This window comes from Bos javanicus, chromosome 1 (genome assembly GCF_032452875.1).
Source record: "Bos javanicus breed banteng chromosome 1, ARS-OSU_banteng_1.0, whole genome shotgun sequence".
In the NCBI taxonomy this organism is placed as follows: Eukaryota; Metazoa; Chordata; class Mammalia; order Artiodactyla; family Bovidae; genus Bos; species Bos javanicus.
The window spans coordinates 57,554,049-57,574,048 of record NC_083868.1 but is presented as its reverse complement, the minus strand read 5'-3'; the positions used below and the strand labels follow the sequence as shown (position 1 = coordinate 57,574,048).

Below are 20,000 nucleotides of genomic sequence, written 5' to 3'. Positions count from 1 at the left end.
CCCAGTACCTAGAATTTAGTGAGATAGAATGCAGAAGTAGAAGATAGTATCTGTAGAGATGGCAAGTGGTGTCTGCTGAAGAGGCAGTGGCAGCTTAGCCTAATCAACCAGAGTAGCCTTGACTTAAAAAGTGAAAGTGTTAGTTGCTGAGTTGTGTCTGACTCTTTGTGACCTCATGGGTTGGACTGTAGCCTGCCAGGCTCCTCTGTCCACGGGGATTCTCCAGGCAAGAATACTGGAGTGCGTTACATGCCTTCCTCCAGGGCATCTTCCCAACCCAGGGATCAAACTCAGGTCTCCCACATTGCCGGAAGATTCTTTTACCATCTGAGCCACCAGGGAATCCTTTGACTTAAAAGTACCTTTCAAAAAGAATTAAGTAACTTTCAGTTTTGTTTCCTAAATTACTTTTGAGCTTCCATGAAACCTAGCTGTATATCTGTTCCTGGATTCTAGTGAGAATTTTATCCTTATTTCCATGTATACTTCTATTCGTTGAAGAAATCCAGATGAGTTTACTTGTAACCAAAATTGATCACAGGAAACTCATATACCATGTCTACACTCAAGACATCCATGACTAAACCCCAACCCAGATCTACTCATTTAGATTGATTTCCACATGGAAGTCTCATAGTTGTCAGACCACCTTCTTGCACAAATGCTCATTTCTGGATTCTGTCTCTCAATGGTATACAGTTGTTAAGTTGGAGCAGGAAACGTTATGAATAAAGTACTGTTTTAGTACTTCAATACTTTGGCCACCTGATGTGAAGAACTGACTCGTAAGAAAAGACCCTGATGCTAGGCAAGATTGAAGACAGGAGAAGGGGATGACAGAGGATGAGATGGTTGGATGGCGTCACTAACTTGATGGACATGAGCTTGAGCAAGCTTCGGGGGTTGGTGATGGACAGGGAAGCCTGGTGTGCTGCAGTGCATGTGGTTGCAAAGAGTCGGACATAACTGAGCAATTGAACTGAACTGAACTGAACAGTTTTTAGAGTTCAAGCTATAGAATTGCCTTAAATATCTGACCACCTTCTAGTATGTTTGTTACATTTCCCTTGGATAGAATTAAAGAAAGAATTGCTATATATATGGAATTTTGCTTAAAAAGTGTCATTGGTACCTAATATAACAGTTAATTTTCATCCATTTTTCAGCAAATATTTATTGAGCAAGACAGTGTCTATATATCGGATACTACATTTGGTGGTGGAGATAAAGCAGTAGACATGATCTCAGAGAGCTAATATTTGATATAGGGGACACAGACAAAACAATAGATAAAGCAAAACATAAACTGTCTCAGATGGTTATAAGTGTTAGGGAGAAAAGTAAAGGCAGGCAGAAATAGGAGTCTTGTAGTAGGATGAGTGTTGTAATTTTTAAATAGGTTGGTTAAGAGAAACCTCACTGAGGATATGCCTTTTGAGTATAGCCTGACAAGTAAGCGGACAAACTGTTTGATTATCTGAGGAAGAGTACAAAGGCCCTGAAGTGGGAACACATATGACTTATATAAATACTGCAAGGAGACTCCTATTTTTAGAGAGGCGCGAGGAGAGGGTAATAAGGCATGGAGTTAGAGAGGTAACCTGGGAACCAGATGGTGTAGGGCCCTGGCTTTAACTCTGAGATGAGAAGCTGTTGGGGTTTTTTTAAGTAAAGGAACAACAGAATGAGATTTTAAGATGGCTATGACTGCAGTGTTGAGAATAAAGACTGAATGGGTGTGGGACAACAGTTAGGCGTCTATTTTGATAATCTAGGCAAGAAACGACTGTGACATGGGCTCAGGTGGTAACTGGAGGTGATGAGAAACTGAGGATTCTAGATATTTTGAGGGTAGGGCCAAAAGAGTATTTGTTGCTGGGTTGAATGTGACACGAGTGGTCACGTGTGACTCCAGGGTTTTTGACCTGAGTGTGTAGAATGATGTTATTCAGATGGGGAATGAATGGCTTTGGAGAGGAAGTCAGGAGCTCAGTTTTTGACATGTGATACTTGTGCTGCCCCCTAGTCATTCATTCGAGTCATAAACAAATAGTTGGGTATCAATGTTTGCAGTAAGGGAATAAATTCAAGAGTCATCAGCATTTAAAGTCATTGGGACTAGATGAAATCTTTAAGGGAGTTGGTGTGGATGAAGAAGAGGCAAGTTCCAAAAACTCAGCTTTCAGTTACTGTAGATGTTGAACAGGACCAGCATAGGAGATCGTGAAGGAAAAGTTAGTGAGGTGGGAGGAAAGCAAGGAAAATGTAGTATCTTAAAGGCTGAGGAAGGAAAACGTTGCAAGGAAGAAGAAATAAATCATGCCAGATGTTCTTAAGAGGCGAAGAGTTGACTCATTGGAAAAGACCCTGATGCTGGAAGGGATTGGGGGTAGGAGGAGAAGGGGACGACAGAGGATGAGATGGCTGGATGGCATCACTGACTCGATGGACGTGAGTCTGAGTGAATTCCAGGAGTTGGTGATGAACAGGGAGGCTTGGTGTGCTGTGATTCATGGGTTCGCAAAGAGTCGGACACGACTGAGCAACTGAACTGAACTGAAGATGAAAATGAGGAATTTACCACTGGATTCAGCAAGTAGAAGTCACTGATGACCTTAACGAGCATGTCTTACGCAGTTATATAAATATCCTTGCGTACCCTATGGAGTCACCAAGGACCCTGTAGTATTATTGTGCCACTTGGTATTAGTAATAGATCAAGCCTCAAGTATGCTGACTTTCTCTGGCACTGTTAGGTAGAGTATCTGCTTCTTTAGAAATATAGAATTAGCTCTCTCATTTATTCAGTATCTTCAGTCGAAACTAAAGCAAAAACCCAGGTTTTGCATTCTCTGAAGTAATATGTAATTTGGTTTAGGAAATTATTTTGAACTTGATTAATCTTTTGTTGCTTTTTATAACAGAATATGAAGAGAGTGGATTGTTGGAAACAGATGAGGTTTGTAAATCGAGTTTTCTTTAGTTAATTTTTAACGAGTAAACTTCGGGATTAGTGTTCCTAATATCTTGATCTATCAAATGAGTTTTTTATGTGTACTTTGTTTATAGCATGTAACATTTTAGCTTTGAATTTTGTTATATCTGCTGTTGAATAAAAAACACATAGGATGGGAAGATGTGCCAAAACACCACATAGTGATTTTAATGGTTGTAAATTTTTCTCCACTATTACCAGGCTACTCTAGATACAAGGAAAATAGTAGAAGCTTGTAAAGCTAAAACTGATGCTGGAGGTGAGGATGCTATTTTGCAAACCAGAACTTATGACCTTTACATCACTTATGATAAATATTACCAGACACCACGACTATGGTTGTTCGGCTATGATGAGGTAAAACTAAAGAAAAATTTATTTTAGTGTAAATATTTAAAATTTGAGGGTTGAATTCTTTTGTCATTAAGTCCATGGGTATATATTTTGGCCTTTAAAGTTTTAGGAATCATTTGTTTTGTTATTTTGTGATTAATGTTGAATTCGATTCTTATTTTGAAGAAACTAGGAATTATTCAATGTGAAACAACACTGTTAAGGATTAAACAGAAATAATTTGTTAACGTTTATTCCTTGGTCCCTAGAGCTTACCCCTTCGAAATGTGAAGAAAATTGAAGTTGGTTTGTAATGAAGGAAAACTAAAATAAAATTAACTTGTTTAACCTGTCATTCCAGTGACTATAAATGGAAAACAAGTAGGCCTAAAAGATGTTATAAAGTTATAAAATGTTTTGATAGCTCTGAACTTGCCTTTTTGTGGACTTTTTTCTGTATTAGATGATAGCTGATGTCACATAGCCTTGATGGACAGACTCTCTTCCCTGCCTACTTGGTACTTTGCCCCAAATGATCTGGTGATTCTAAATAGTATAGAATTTGAAATTGCAAGTGATGTGGAAGGTGGGGCTAAGTATATTTATAAAGACTAAAGTTTAGGCCTAAAAGTTCTTAAACAGTAATTTCAAAGCATTTTTTATGGTTTCAGCAACGGCAGCCTTTAACAGTTGAGCACATGTACGAAGACATCAGTCAAGATCATGTGAAGAAAACAGTGACCATTGAAAATCACCCTCATCTCCCACCACCTCCTATGTGTTCAGTTCACCCATGCAGGTGTGTGTTGTGTGTGTGTACACTTCATGGATTTACCACTTGAAAGTCTGTATAAACAGTGTCTGAACAGAAAAAAATTTACTTCATAAATAAAATTCTATTGTCTTCCTTAGAAATGTTTTTGTGTTTAAGTAATATATAAGACCAAAAAAAAATTTATCAATTTCTTCTAAGTTTCAATTCATTAAGAATATTTTTTTGTTCTTTTGTGTTGTGTTACAGGTTAGATTTTTGTGATTTTACTCCTTTTATTAGCTCCAGGAATATTTTGGAAGATTCTTTTTAGATTAAAAAATACTAATGGTTTGCTCTGTTGTGATCTTTCTGTGAATGTGGAATATAAAGTTACCGCTGCTGCTGCTGCTAAGTCACTTCAGTCATGTCCGACTCTGTGCAGCCCCATAGACAGCAGCCCACCAGACTCCCCCGTCCCTGCATTCTCCAGGCAAGAACACTGGAGTGGGTTGCCATTTCCTTCTCCAGTGCGTGAAAGTGAAAAGTGAAAGTGAAGTCGCTCAGTGGTATCTGACTCTTAGCGACCCCATGGACTGCAGCCTACCAGGCTCCTCCATCCATGGAATTTTCCAGGCAAGAGTACAGGAGTGGAGTGCCATTGCCTTCTCCGATATAAAGTTAACTTTGTGCTTTTTCTAGGTGGCCTATTAATCTCCTTTTATTGGTTAGTGAAGGGAGATGTGTGCAAAATTTCTATTCTCCTCTACTTTTCAGTTAAGTTTCCAACCCTACCAAATCAAGTACATTTTCTAATTTGGTATTTCTTTGTATCAGTGTGTTTTCACAGGGCTAAAAAAGTGACACTGAGTCTATATACATAATCAAGGCATTTTAGGCCTTGCCATTGGCTGCTTCAGATTATGTCTTCATATTCTCAGGGCCAGTACATTTACTCTCATCTTCTAAGTTGATTGCCTCTGTCATGAAGGTTGCATTCAGAGATTGAAGTAGTGTTATTTAAGCCAGGATACATATAAAAGTTCATTTCTTCTGTATGATGCCCTTTACTCAGTTAATTTGCTCAGATAATTACTCTGATATCCCTGTTTTATGTAGCATAGGAGATTTACCAGTTGGCCATGAAAAGATTTGTGGAAAACTTTAGATAAAGATCCTTTATATAAAGGCAAAATTTTTTTTCTAATTAGAATCAGATAATTTTTATCTGAAAAAATAAATGTATATGAACTTTGACCAACTGGCTTTTCTTTAACTGAGTTGTGGCTTATTCTCTATTAAATATTTAAGCAGTCAAAATCACAGCATTATAAATACTTCTTTTTTGTTGTTGTTTTTTACCAACCATTTTCATGTAACTTTTTTGAATTTGTCTGGTTGGATTCTTGTTTATTTCTCAGAGCAGAAAGCCCTTGCTCTGCAGTTGTGCCCTGGTATGATTTCCCTTTCTCTGATTTTCTTCCCTACGCCACTTCCGCCCCCATCATAGGAAAGCTAACTAGTTCTATTGTGTTCCTTTGTGACTACCATAGCTTTTTAAAATTAGCCCCTCCCCCAGTAAAATTGTCTGCATGACTCAACAGTCTGGCTTGTTGGAGAGTAGGGAGGAGAATATTTTACGTAATTACTGTTATATATTAAAATCACTGACAGTAAAAATTTTCACAAACAAAAACTTGCTTTTCCTATTTTGATCCAGTTGACCTATGCTAATATTTATTCTTTTGCATTTAGGCATGCTGAGGTGATGAAGAAAATCATTGAGACTGTTGCAGAAGGAGGGGGAGAACTTGGTGTTCATATGTATCCTTACCTGTCTGTGTATGTGACTAGAGGCAAAGTGCTTCTGGGATTTTTTCCCCCTTTTTGAGAAATTTAGCCCCTCATATGTGGAAATTTTAGTGGGAGTCTTTATTTGGAAAATGTTGCACTGTGATAGTTCTGGCCTGGTTCAGTTGTTGAGCACGTATCCCTGTGTGAACCAGTTCACTCTGCTTTATTACAGAGCTTCAGAGCAATATGTGCTTCTAGGTAGCAGGTTGCCAAGTACCTTTGTTTGTTCAGAAGGCAATGGCTGAGAGTATGCAATTCATAACTGTTAACTCTTGATGGGAAAGAAACTCAAAACGCTTAGTCTGTTGATGAAAGATGAGTAACCTATGAATTTAGAGGATAACACATGAATATCTTTTCCTCAAGATATATTCCTAATTTAGCATGTTATCAAAAGTGTACTTTCCTATCAGGTAAAAAGTAAAGTTGGGTTTTGTCTGAGATCTCTGAAGTGAAGAAAAGTAAAAAGCACATGAATTCTATTTCAGGTAGTCTTCAAATACAGTATTCTCATTTTTCTCCAGATATGAGCACCCATTTATTTTTCTGGGGTTGACAAGAGGAATTAAGTGAACTACTGGATCCTGAAATACACATGCCCATAGCCTGGATTTGTGATAAGCAACCAAAGTCAATGGTTTAAAGACCAAACAGCTTAAATGAGTGGTTCATGCCACTCACTGTTAGATGTAGACTGAGGGGTTGCCACTGTCTTGGAACTATAGATAACATGAGCATTGCTAACAGAATGTGTGTCCCTCAGAGAAACACTGAGCTGGTGTGATATTGAAACAACCAGGAGTTTTTGGTCCAAACCAGATTTACTGTTGAAAGCCTATTATGCATAATATGAGTATTCATCTCTATTTTTGAAGCTATATAGCAACTTGGAAGACTCTATGTAATTCTAATTGAGTTATCAATTAAAAATTAAGCTCTTAATGTTTCTAAGTGCAGTGGAACATAGGAAAAAAATTCAGAAATTTGTTAGACAGTCCAGTATAGCAGATTCTATGGCAGGTACATATACTAACCAAGAATCAGTCCTTATCGAGGATTTTTACCTATTTTTTGTTCTTTTGCTTCAGTATTTTTATATTCTTCACACTGTCTCATTTTCTAACATACTCTAAAAAACTTATAGGCAGTAAAAAAGCCATTTCCCACTCATTTAAATATGTGCAACAATGTCCTTATTTATATATTAAAATATTTGGGCTGATAAGAACTTGTACTTTTTAAGAAGTCTTAACATGCAAATATTAAATCGGGATAAGTCAAGCATTCTTAAAGTTGTAGAGAGCCTTGTGTTGAATAGACACCAGCTTGCATGAATGAATGTTTTTTTTTTAATATACTTGATTTAAGATTCTGTGTTCTATAAATTTTCTGAGGAGTTACTGCTTAATAAAATGGATAATTACAATGTTAGCTTAAATCGGAATTTACCAATCTATTTTCCTTAGCTAAAAACCTTTAGGTATCTTCTAATTTTCTTGAAATTTGTACAAGCTGTCATTCCAACAATAGAATATGACTACACAAGACACTTCACGATGTAACAGAGTATAGAATCTATCCTAATTATTGGTTCTGATTTTTAAGGAATTAACCCATAGATGTGACCATTGACCATATTCACCAATATGTACAATTTCTCTAATAAAGAGACTTATGTTTATGCATTAAATAAAAAATGTTCCACTACCAGCCTTATTTGTTTAATAAAAATGAGTGTAAAGAGACTGTTTTTCTTGCTTCTTATCAAAAAGGTGGTAATAGCATTTTTCTTAAATAATAATAATTCTTTAAGTGTAGAAATATACAGAATGATGATAAGAGTATTTTTGGTTCACATTTATGAGGAAGGTATTTAAATGTGTATTTGTGTGTGAGAGCTGGGACTAGAAAATACTGCATGCTAGACTCCCTCTCCCTTCTTTTCTCTTGCTCTTTGTTCCTTTTGTTTTCCCTCTATCTCCCTAAGTCTCCTATCTGCTAATAGTTAACATTGATGAAGTACTTACTGTACGCCAGGAAATTAAGTGCTTATTTTGTTAAGTTAATGCTTCCAGAGTAATTCTCGATTCAAGAATATTTTTCTTATTGTGATTGCCTGTGTGTGCGTGTGTACACGTGCATGCTCAGTTCTGTCCATCCAACTCTTTGTGACCCCATGGACTAAAAGCCCACCAGGTTCCTCTGTCCATGGGATTTCCCAGGCAAGAATACTGAAGTGGGTTGCCATTTCCTTCTCCAGGGGATAGAATATTAGCATTTCAATTGAATTAAATTTAATTAACATTAAAATTAAGTTAATATTAAAGTTTAAAGAAGTCCCTTTGTTGTATAGTTTATAGATCTGGGTCTGGGAGTTCAGAAAGGGTAAGTGTGCAAGAACACTCACAGAGCCAAGGAGTAGAACGCAGGCCCTTTGAGAACTCCATTTACATTCTGTTACCGCTTTAGCACGTACCAGGAGTGGCTGACCGCGTTTAAGGAACCTTAGTTTCTAGGTTTGTTTTTTTTTATCCTCATCATTCAAAAATACTCTCTTTACCTTCAGTGCCCCTTTATTTTTCCCCCTTTTCCAATTTTAACCCAGTTTTTGTGTTTTAAGGAAATCTCCATAATGAAAATAATGACTGAATAGCCTGCTTGCTCATGTACGCCACCAGGTTACTCTTTAAATTAATCTTCAGCTGATGTTGGGCTTCCCTGGTGGCTCAGACGGTAAAGAATCTGCTTGCACTGTGGGAAACCTGGATTTTATCCCTGGTTTGGAAGGATCCCCTGGAGGAGGACATGCCAACCCACTCCAGTATTCTTGCTTGGGGAATCCCCATGGACAGAGGAGCCTGGTGGGCTGCAGTCCATGGGGTTGCAAAGAGTCGGATATGACTGAGCAACTAAGCACTCAACTGATTTTACTGAAATATCCTATTTTTTAATACCTTTAAATGATATGTAATAATAGGTATTATCACATTGTCAACGTTTTCTCCCAATTAAGCCTTATTTATTGTAAATACAGATATTCTCAAATCTTATTTTAAGCTAACAGTCATTTATTTCAGTCACCACTAGGTGGCATAAATGATTTTGTTGGTCAAACCTTAGTTTCAGATCTTTTTTTTCCTATTGAAATCTTTGTATGGGTGCCTACTATATAAAATAGGGTTTCCCTAGTGGCTCAGTTGGTAAAGAATCCACCTGCAGTGCAGGAGACCCAGATTCAATCCCTGGGTGGGGAATACCCCCGGAGAAGGAAATGACAACCCCAAAATAGAAATGGAAATGTTAATGGTATAAGTGTGTTATAGAGTTCAGGTTTCTAGCACTCAAGAAAAATGGGGTTGGTTTGATGAACAGTGAAGTTGTTGATGAACTTAGAATTGGTATTCAGATTATGTGCGACAGTCTTATAAGCCCTCACATCTAGTTTATTTTTTATATTAGCTTCATGTCATTCTTAAATGTCTGATTTGCATATGTAGTAGTAAATGATGATAGTTTTTTTTTCCTAACTTTTTTTTGGAAATAATTTTATATTTTTGGAAGAATTTCAAGTCCTGTACATCCTTCGCCTAGTTTCCTCTAATGTTAATACCTTGCATAACCATGATACACTTATCAAAACTAAGAAATTAATGTTGATACAATACTATTAAGTAAACTACAGATTTCTTTGAGCTGTTTGTGCATTTTTTTCCTTGCCTCTTTTATGGTAGTGAGATACAATATTACATCTTTTCATGTGCCTATTGGCCATCTGCTTTTCCTTTGGAAAAATGTCTATTCAGTTCTCTGCAGTTTTAAATTAGATTTTATTTTTGATGATGAGTTGCATAGGTTATTAGTTTATGTTGAATATTAACCCCTTATCAGTCACATTATTTGCAAATATTTTCTCCCATTTAGTCGGTTGTCTGTTTTGTTGGTGGTTTTCTTTGTGGTTATAGCCATTTTAGAGAGGAAACTGGTAGTAAGTGGTCACATTAAGTATGTCTCCTCAGGTTCAGTAATTTTGCTGAAGTGGCTAACAGAACTCAGGGAAACATTTAACGTTTATCAGTTTCTAAAGGATATGATGAAGAGCACACATGAGCAGCTAGATGAAGAGTGAGGTCTGGAAAAGTCCCGGTACAGAAGCTTCTGTTTCTGTGGAGTTGGGGTGCATCACCCTCTCAGAGTGGATGTATTTGCCAACCTGGAAGATCTCCAAACACCATACTGTTGTGATTATTGTTCCTTACATAGGCGTGATCAGTAATTAACTCTCTTTCTAGCCCTCTTCCCTCTCTGGAGGATGGGGAGGTGGGGCTGAAAATTCTACACTTCTAAGCATGGCTTGGTCTTTCTGGTTATGAGTCCAATCCAAGAGCCCACTCAAAATTATCTTGACAGAACAGAAGATGTTCTTAGTGCTCTTATCACTTCGGAGTTTAAGGATTTTAGGAACATTGTCAGGAACTGAGGGTAGAGTCCTATGTGTGTGTGTGTGTATGTATATATATATATGTGTGTTATATATATATAATATATACATACATACATATATGTATGTATATATATGTTTATGTGTGTGTGTATATATATATATATACACACACATAAACATACATTGATTATTATAGGGAACATATAGGAGGATGCTTGTTGCTGTTTTGTTTCTGGTGACAGGAGTTGGAAGTGATCTGGGAAATAATCATTGGTTGAGATACCAGGTCCTGTACAACCATTAAATACATAATAGATAGACATGAAACAGCCTGGCTAGATCTTAAACATAGTTGTAAATTTAGTAAGTCTCAGTTGTTTCCTTTTATAGTTTCCTCTTTCATTTTTATTTTGTTCCTATTTAGTCTCAAATATGTCTAAAGCAAAACTCCTGATTTTATATTCACTGCCAAACAGCACCTACCGTAACCAAAATGCTAACAATAAAAACCCATTCACTTTCAATTCTGTCCACTTGACACCACTGCTACCTGCCCAGCTGCTGAGCCAAAACCCTGGGTCATCCTCTTGCCCTCTCTCTACCCTATCCCACTGATACATTTCATGTCTCTCAAAAAATGAGTCCTGTCTTCTACTTCCACGACATGTCCTGGTGCCTGGGACTCTGTATTAAACCAGCAACTCACAAGGTTTTATTGTAGCAGATTGATTCATGGATCACAGTAGAGAAACCTAAAGAAACACTCTCTGTTGCTCTTAGTTGAGTTTGAACTTCCTTTTTGATAAATTTTGGGGAAAAATTAGAGGAAGATACTTTGAGAGGCTTTTTCAACAAGTTACTTTTGTGATTCCTTTATTAACAGTTTATCAACTGGTCGTAAAAGGTAATACCTTCCAGATTTATCTCCCAGTACAGCTGATAGCATGGAAGTTTAGAAAACAGGAAGTAGCTAAGAGCTGTCTCTGAAGCCAATATTTTAATTCCATGGTCCTTTTCTGGGATGTTGGTTGGTTCCCTTGTCACTGAACATCCAGGTTCCTCACCTACAAAGGGAGCATAGCATTTTCTAGCCGTAGAGTTGTTAGGAGGGTTGAAGGAAATGATGTATGTAAAGCATTTAGCATAGTGCTTGACCTCTTTGCTGGGCTGCTAGTGTGTTGATGATAGTGATTATAAATAACTCCCCACTCTAGAACTTGCAGTTTTGATGACAGAATGATCACATCCAGCAGAGGGCAGTAGAAGAACACAAGGTTAAGCATTTAAGCATTCTGAAGATGGCAGTTATCAAAAATCATGTCTTTGTCTTAGTTTTTTTTTTTTTTTTAATGGGGAAAGGAGGTGTATGATATTGGTTACCTGCCGAGGTCCAGCCCCGGCTGACCCAGGGTATTCGAAGGAGAGACGGCTTCGGCGACCTATTTATTTATTTATCAAAGATATAAAGAGTAATAGAATGAGGATAGCTCAGTAGGAAAATTCAGTGGAGAAAAGAAGCTGAGTAGCTTGGTTTACGCGGAAAATCAATATAACCTGTGACACCAGGTTAGCTCTGACCACGGAGGCCGCAGGTGCCCTCTCGAATAGCAGAAGGTGCCCCACCTTAGACACCTTCTCAAGTGGGTCTTAGAAGCCCAGGCGAATAAATGGTCGCAGAGGATTTCTGCGCTCCAGTTGGAGACGCAGCTGGAAATTGAGGGGAAGAATGACATGGGGAGACCAAGCTTTGGTGAGCAAGGCCTGTAGCTTTATTTTCAACAGGGGTTTTTATACCCTAAGTTACACATAGAGGATAATGGGGGATGCAAAGTCAGCAGTCTTTGATCCTTATCAAAAACCAGGTTTCTTTCCTGCAAATTTATCATATACAAATGGTTTAGGTGATTTACATAATCTTCTGGCCAGAAGGCCTATTAACATTTTATGACTCTTGACAAAGACTTATTTTCTCTAAGAGTAATTATTTTAAGGTTTAACACCATCTTCTGAAGGTGTTAGATAAAATTGCATTCCTATAGGGCGGATGTGTAATGGGTTTACAACAAAGGAAAGAATTTATTACCTTAAGGGTCTAAAGTTGCTAACACCAAGGCCACTACTTACATTTTTTCTACATACCAACTATATTAATTAATACATATTCAAGGATACAATACAGGGGATGTGGAAACTTGGCAGCAAGCATTGGCTCATCAATGAAATCTTTTACTAGTTTTATTTTGACAGTTTCTAACTCTCTGAGAGGCTCTAAGCTATTTGAATATCTTAAGCTTCCCGTGCCTCTCGAGGCTGGGAGACTGTAAACAATCGTAGGCATAGCTGTAGGAGTCCGGGTAAACTTGTCAGGCGAGTTAGAGAGCTATCTGAGGGATTTGGATTTAAACACTCCTAATTGCCCAGGAACTTTATTAATTGGAGCTGTAAGTTAACTCTTTGACAGAGCGAGATGGTGGTGGGGAACAGCCCCCAGTAAAGTCAGAGGTGAGAGCATAAAGCAATAAAGTAGGCAGACTCTGGTTTTTTGGGGGATAGATGCTCGAGAATATCCAGCGGGACTCCTGAGGCTCAATCCCATCTTTGTGTATGCCGAGCCTCCTTCCTCATGACCTTTGTCACGAGTAGAATGCCTCACCGGCTCCTGGCAGTTAGCCTCCTTTATGTTTGAGATCCTCACCACTTAGTTTATTGAAAAACAGCAAGGCATTCAGTTTGTCCAGTGTTTGCTTGCAGTTACTTGGTGTCTTCCCTGTCCTTCATATCTACCTTTCAGAATTAAGGGAACGGATTGATTTTTAAATTGTTTTAAAGTGTACTATGTGATGATTTGATATATGAATAATTTGAGAAGTATTCTCACAATTGAAACAACATATCCATCATTTCACATACTTTTTTTTGATGAGGATGCTTAAGATCGATTTTCTTACCTAAATTTCAGTTGTGCAGTGTTATCAACTATAATTACCACACTATAATTAGATCCTTATACCTTACTCATAACTGAAAGTTTAAATATCCTTTTGGAGGAGGAGCTAAGATGGCGGAGGAATAGGACGGGGAGACCACTTTCTCCCCCACAAATTCATCAAAAGAACATTTAAACGCCGAGTAAATTCCACAAAATAACTTCTGAATGCTGGCAGAGGACATCAGGCACCCAGAAAAGCAACCCATTGCCTTCGAAAGGAGAGAGAAGAAATCCAGCTCCACCCACCAGAACACCGACACAAGCTTCCCTAACCAAGAAACCTTGATAAGCCACCTGTACAAACCCACACACAGCGAGGAAACTCCACAATAAAGAGAACTCCACAAACAGCCAGAATACAGAAAGGACACCCCAAAGTCAGCAATATAAACAAGATGAAGAGACAGAGGAATACCCAGCAGGTAAAGGAACAGGATAAATGCCCACCAAACCAAACAAAAGAGGAAGAGACAGAGAATCTACCTGATAAAGAATTCCAAATAGTGATAGTGAAATTGATCCAAAATCTTGAAATCAAAATGGAATCACAGATAAATAGCCTGGAGACAAGGATTGAGAAGATGCAAGAAAGGTTTAACAAGGACCTAGAAGAAATAAAAAAGAGCCAATATATAATGAATAATGCAATAAATGAAATAAAAAACACTCTGGAGGCAACAAATAGTAGAATAACAGAGGCAGAAGATAGTATTAGTGAATTAGAAGGTAGAATGGTAGAAATAAATGAATCAGGAAAAAAGAAAAACGAATTAAAAGAAATGAGGACAATCTCAGAGACCTCCAGGACAATATTAAATGCTAAACATTCAAATCATAGGAGTCCCAGAAGAAGAAGACAGAAAGACCATGAGAAAATACTTGAGATAATAGTTGAAAACTTCCCTAAAATTGGGAAGGAAATAATCACTGAAGTCCAAAAAACCCAGAGAGTCCCAAACAGGATAAACCCAAGGCCAAACACCCCAAGACACATGTTAATCAAATTAACAAAGATTAAACACAACAAATATTAAAAGCAGCAAGGGAAAAACAAATAACACACAAGGGAATTCCCATAAGGATAACAGCTGATCTTTCAATAGAAACTCTTCAAGCCAGGAGGGAATTGCAAGACATACTTGAAGTGATGAAATAAAATAACCTACAGCCCAGATTATTGTACCCAGCAAGGATCTCATTCAAATATGAAGGAGAAATCAAAAGCTTTACATACAAGCAAAAGCTGAGAGAATTCAGCACCACCAAACCAGCTCTCCAACAAATACTAAAGGATATTCTCTAGACAGGAAACACAAAAAGGGTGAATAAATTCGAACCCAAAACAATAAAGTAAATGGCAATGGGATCATACTTATCAGTAATTACCTTAAACGTAAATGGGTTGAATGCCCCAACCAAAAGACAAAAGACTGGCTGAATGGATACAAAAGCAAGACCCCTATATATGTTGTCTACAAGAGACCCACCTCAAAACAGGGGAAACATACAGACTGAAAGTGAAGGGCTGGAAAAAGATTTTCCATGTAAATAGAGACCAAAAGAAAGCAGGAGTAGCAAATACTCATATCAGATAAAATAGACTTTAAAACAAAGGCTGTGAAAAGAGACAAAGAAGGTCACTACATAATGATCAAAGGATCAATCCAAGAAGAAGATATAACAATTATAAATATATATGCATCCAACACGGGAGCACAGCGGTATGTAAGACAAATGCTAACAAGTATGAAAGGAGAAATTAACAATAACACAATAATAGTGGGAGACTTTAATACCCCACTCACACCTATGGATAGATCAACTAAACAGAAAATTAACAAGGAAACACAAACTTTAAACGATACAATAGACCAGTTAGACCTAATTGATATCTATAGGACATTTCATCCCAAAACAATGCATTTCACCTTTTTCTCAAGCACACACGGAACCTTCTCCAGGATAGATCACATCCTGGGCCATAAATCTAGCCTTGGTAAATTCAAAATAATTGAAATCATTCCAAGCATCTTTTCTGACCACAATGCAGTAAGATTAGATCTCAATTACAGGAGAAAAACTATTAAAAATTCCAACATATGGAGGCTGAACAATACGCTGCTGAATAACCAACAAATCACAGAAGAAATCAAAAAAGAAATCAAAATTTGCATAGAAACGAATGAAAATGAAAACACAACAACCCAAAACCTGTGGGACACTGTAAAAGCAGTCCTAAGGAGAAAGTTCATAGCAATACAGGCATACCTCAAGAAACAAGAAAAAAGTCAAATAAATAACCTAACTCTACACCTAAAGCAACTAGAAAAGGAAGAAATGAAGAACCCCAGGGTCAGTAGAAGGAAAGAGATCTTAAAAATTAGAGCAGAAATAAATGCAAAAGAAACAAAAGAGACCATAGCAAAAATCAACAAAGCCAAAAGCTGGTTCTTTGAAAGGATAAATAAAATTGACAAACCATTAGCCAGACTCATCAAGAAACAAAGGGAGAAAAATCAAATCAATAAAATTAGAAATGAAAATGGAGAGATCACAACGGACAACACAGAAATACAAAGGATCATAAGAGACTACTATCAGCAATTATATGCCAATAAAATGGACAACGTGGAAGAAATGGACAAACTCTTAGAAAAGTACAACTTTCCAAAACTGGACCAGGAAGAAATAGAAAATCTTAACAGACCCATCACAAGCACGGAAATTGAAACTGTAATCAGAAATCTTCCAGCAAACAAAAGCCCAGGTCCAGATGGCTTCACAGCTGAATTCTACCAAAAATTTAGAGAAGAGCTAACACCTATCCTACTCAAACTCTTCCAGAAAATTGCAGAGGAAGGTAAACTTCCAAACTCATTCTATGAGGCCACCATCACCCTAATACCAAAACCTGACAAAGATGCCACACACACAAAAAAAGAAAACTACAGGCCAATATCACTGATGAACATAGATGCAAAAAATCCTTAACAAGATTCTAGCAATCAGAATCCAATAACACATTAAAAAGGTCATACACCATGACCAAGTGGGCTTTAACCCTAGGATGCAAGGATTCTTCAATATCCACAAATCAATCAATGTAATACACCACATTAACAAATTGAAAAATAAAAACCATATGATTATCTCAATAGATGCAGAGAAAGCCTTTGACAAAATTCAACCTCCATTTATGATAAAAACTCTCCAGAAAGCAGGAATAGAAGGAACATACATATGTTGAGGTAACATAATATGTTGAGGTAACATAATAAAAGCTATATATGACAAACCCACAGCAAACATTATCCTCAATGGTGAAAAATTGAAGGCATTTCCTCTAAAGTCAGGAACAAGACAAGGGTGCCCACTTTCACCATTACTATTCAACATAGTTTTGGAAGTTTTGGCCACAGCAATCAGAGCAGAAAAAGTAAAAGGAATCCAAATTGGAAAAGAAGTAAAACTCTCACTGTTTGCAGATGACATGATTCTCTACATAGAAAACCCTAAAGACTCCACCAGAAAATTACTAGAACTAATCAATGAATATAGTAAAGTTGAAGGATTTAAAATCAACACAGAAATCCCTTGCATTCCTATACACTAATAATGAGAAAATAGAGAAATTAAGGAAACAATTCCATTCACCGTTGCAATGAAAAGAATAAAATACTTAGGAATATATCTACCTAAAGAAACTAAAGACCTATATATAGAAAACTATAAAACACTGGTGAAAGAAATCAAAGAGGACACTAATGGAGAAATCTACCATGTTCATGGATTGGAAGAATCAATATAGTGAAAATGAGTATACTACCCAAAGCAATTTATAGATTCAATGCAATCCCTATCAAGCTACCAATGGTATTCTTCACAGAGCTAGAACAAATAATTTCACAATTTGTATGGAAATACTAAAAACCTCGAATAGCCAAAGCAATCTTGAGAAAGAAAAATGGAACTGGAGGAGTCAACCTGCCTGACTTCAGGCTCTACTACAAAGCCACAGTCATCAAGACAGTATGGTACTGGCACAAAGACAGAAATATAGACCAATGGAACAAAACAGAAAGCCCAGAGATAAATCCATGCACATATGGACACCTTATCTTTGACAAAGGAGGCAAGAATATACAAGGGATTAAAGACAATCTCTTTAAAAAGTGGTGCTGGGAAAGCTGGTCAACCACTTGTAAAAAAAAAAAAAAAAAAAAGAATGAAACTAGAACACTTTCTAACACCATACACAAAAATAAACTCAAAATGGATTAAAGATCTAAACATAAGGCCAGAAACTATAAAACTCCTAGAGGAGAACATAGGCAAAACACTCTCCGACATACACCACAGCATGATCCTCTATGACCCACCTCCCAGAATATTGGAAATAAAAGCAAAAATAAATGGGACCTAATTAAACTTCAAAGCTTCTGCACAACAAAGGAAACTATAAGCAAGGTGAAAAGACAGCCTTCAGAATGGGAGAAAATAATAGCAAATGAAGCAACTGACAAACAACTATTCTCAAAAATATACAAGCAACTCCTACAGCTCAATTCCAGAAAAATAAATGACCCAATCAAAAACTGGGCCAAAGAACTAAATAGACATTTCTCCAGAGAAGACATACAGATGGCTAACAAACACATGAAAAGATGCTCAACATCACTCATTATCAGAGAAATACAAATCAAAACCACAATGAGGTACCATTTCACGCCAGTCAGAATGGCTGCGATCCAAAAGTCTAGAAGCAATAAATGTTGGAGAGGGTGTGGAGAAAAGGGAACCCTCTTACACTGTTGGTGGGAATGCAAACTAGTACAGCCACTATGGAGAACAGTGTGGAGATTCCTTAAAAAACTGGAAATAGAACTGCCTTATGATCCAGCAATCCCACTGCTGGGCATACACACTGAGGAAACCAGAATTGAAAGAGACACGTGTACCCCAATGTTCCTCGCAGCACTGTTTATAATAGCCAGGACATGGAAGCAACCTAGATGTCCAACAGCAGATGAGTGGATAAGAAAGCTGTGGTACAAATACACAATGGAGTATTAGCCATTAAAAAGAATACATTTGAATCAGTTCTAATGAGGTGGATGAAACTGGAGCCTATTATACAGAGTGAAGTAAGCCAGAAAGAAAAACACCAATACAGTATACTAACGCATATATATGGAATTTAGAAAGATGGTAACAATAACCCTGTATGCGAGACAGCAAAAGAGACACTGATGTATAGAACAGTCTTATGGACTCTGTGAGAGAGGGAGAGGGTGGGATGATTTGGGAGAATGGCATTGAAACATTTATAATATTATATATGAAACGAGTCACCAGTACAGGTTCGATGCACAATACTGGATGCTTGGGGCTGGTGCACTGGGACGACCTGGGGGGATGGTATGGGGAGGGAGGAGAGAGGAGAGGTCAGAATGGGGAACACATGTATACCTGTGGAGGATTCATTTTGATGTATGGCAAAACCAATACAATATTGAAAAAATAAAATAAAAGCATACACATATAAAAATAAATAAATAAATATCCTTTCACCCGCCTCTCCCCTCCCATTTTCTCTCAGCCCCTGGAAATCACCTTTCTACTCAGTTTCTAAAGGATATGATGAAGAGCACACATGAGCAGTTAGATGAAGACTGAGGTCTGGAAAAGCCCTGGTACAGAAGCTTCTGTTGCTGTGGAGTTGGGGTGCATCATCCTCTCAGAGTGGGTGTATTTGCCAACCTGGAAGATCTCCAAACACCATACTGTTGGAATTACTGTTCCTTACATAGGCATGATCAATATTAATTTTTTTTAAGTTTCTAAATATAAAGGGTAACATGAAGTATTTGTCTTCTATTTAGCTTATTTCTGGTGAAATGCCCTTTTTAATCCATGTTGTTGTAAATGACAGGACTTCCTATTTTCTTAAGGCTGAATAATGTTCCAGTGTATATATACATCACATTTTCTTTATCTGCATCCTTTGAAGGATACCTGGGTTCACAATCTTGGCTATTGTGAATAACATGTGAGTACATATATCTCCTTGAAATAATTATTTTACTTCCTTTGGATATATACCAAGAAATGGGATTGCTGGATCATGTGGTAGTTCAATTTAATTTATTGAGGAATTTCCATACTGTTTTCCATAGTGACTGTACCAGTTTATATTCCCCAACAACATATGTACGAGTGTTTCCTTTTCTTCATAACTTTGCCATCATTTGTTACCACTGGTCTTTTTCATAATAGCCACCCTAACAAATGTGAGATGATACCTCATTGTGGTTTTGATTTGCATTTCCCTGATAATTAGTGATGTTGAGTATTTTTTTATGTACCTGTTAGCCATTTGGATGTCTTCTTCAGAAAAATCTGTTCAAGTACTTTGCTCATTTTTTAATTGGATTGTGGGTGTTTTTTTGTTTTTGTTTTTGTGTTTTTTTTGCTATTAAATTTTATCACTGGGGATAATGGGCATCCTTGTTTTGTTCCTGATTTTACAAGAAAAACTTTCAGCTTTTTCTCATTGAATATGTTAGCTGTAGGCTTATCCATAAATGGATTTTATTATGTTGGGATACCTTCTATCTGTACCTAATTTGTTGAGAGT

General features: G+C 37.2%; 1 protein-coding gene across 1 annotated transcript in view; it reads left to right on the top strand.

Annotated features, from left to right (window-relative positions):
- ATG3 (autophagy related 3) overlaps positions 1-7,678 on the top strand; it is a 34,649-nt gene extending 26,971 nt beyond the window's left edge. Inside the window, exons 8-12 of the mRNA XM_061393767.1 lie at positions 2,925-2,959; positions 3,197-3,352; positions 4,000-4,127; positions 5,835-5,903; positions 7,414-7,678. Coding sequence (XP_061249751.1) covers positions 2,925-2,959; positions 3,197-3,352; positions 4,000-4,127; positions 5,835-5,903; positions 7,414-7,495 — 470 coding nt within the window. The 3' untranslated portion in view covers positions 7,496-7,678. The remainder of the gene's footprint in view (positions 1-2,924; positions 2,960-3,196; positions 3,353-3,999; positions 4,128-5,834; positions 5,904-7,413) is intronic.
- Positions 7,679-20,000: the final 12,322 nt, after the last annotated feature.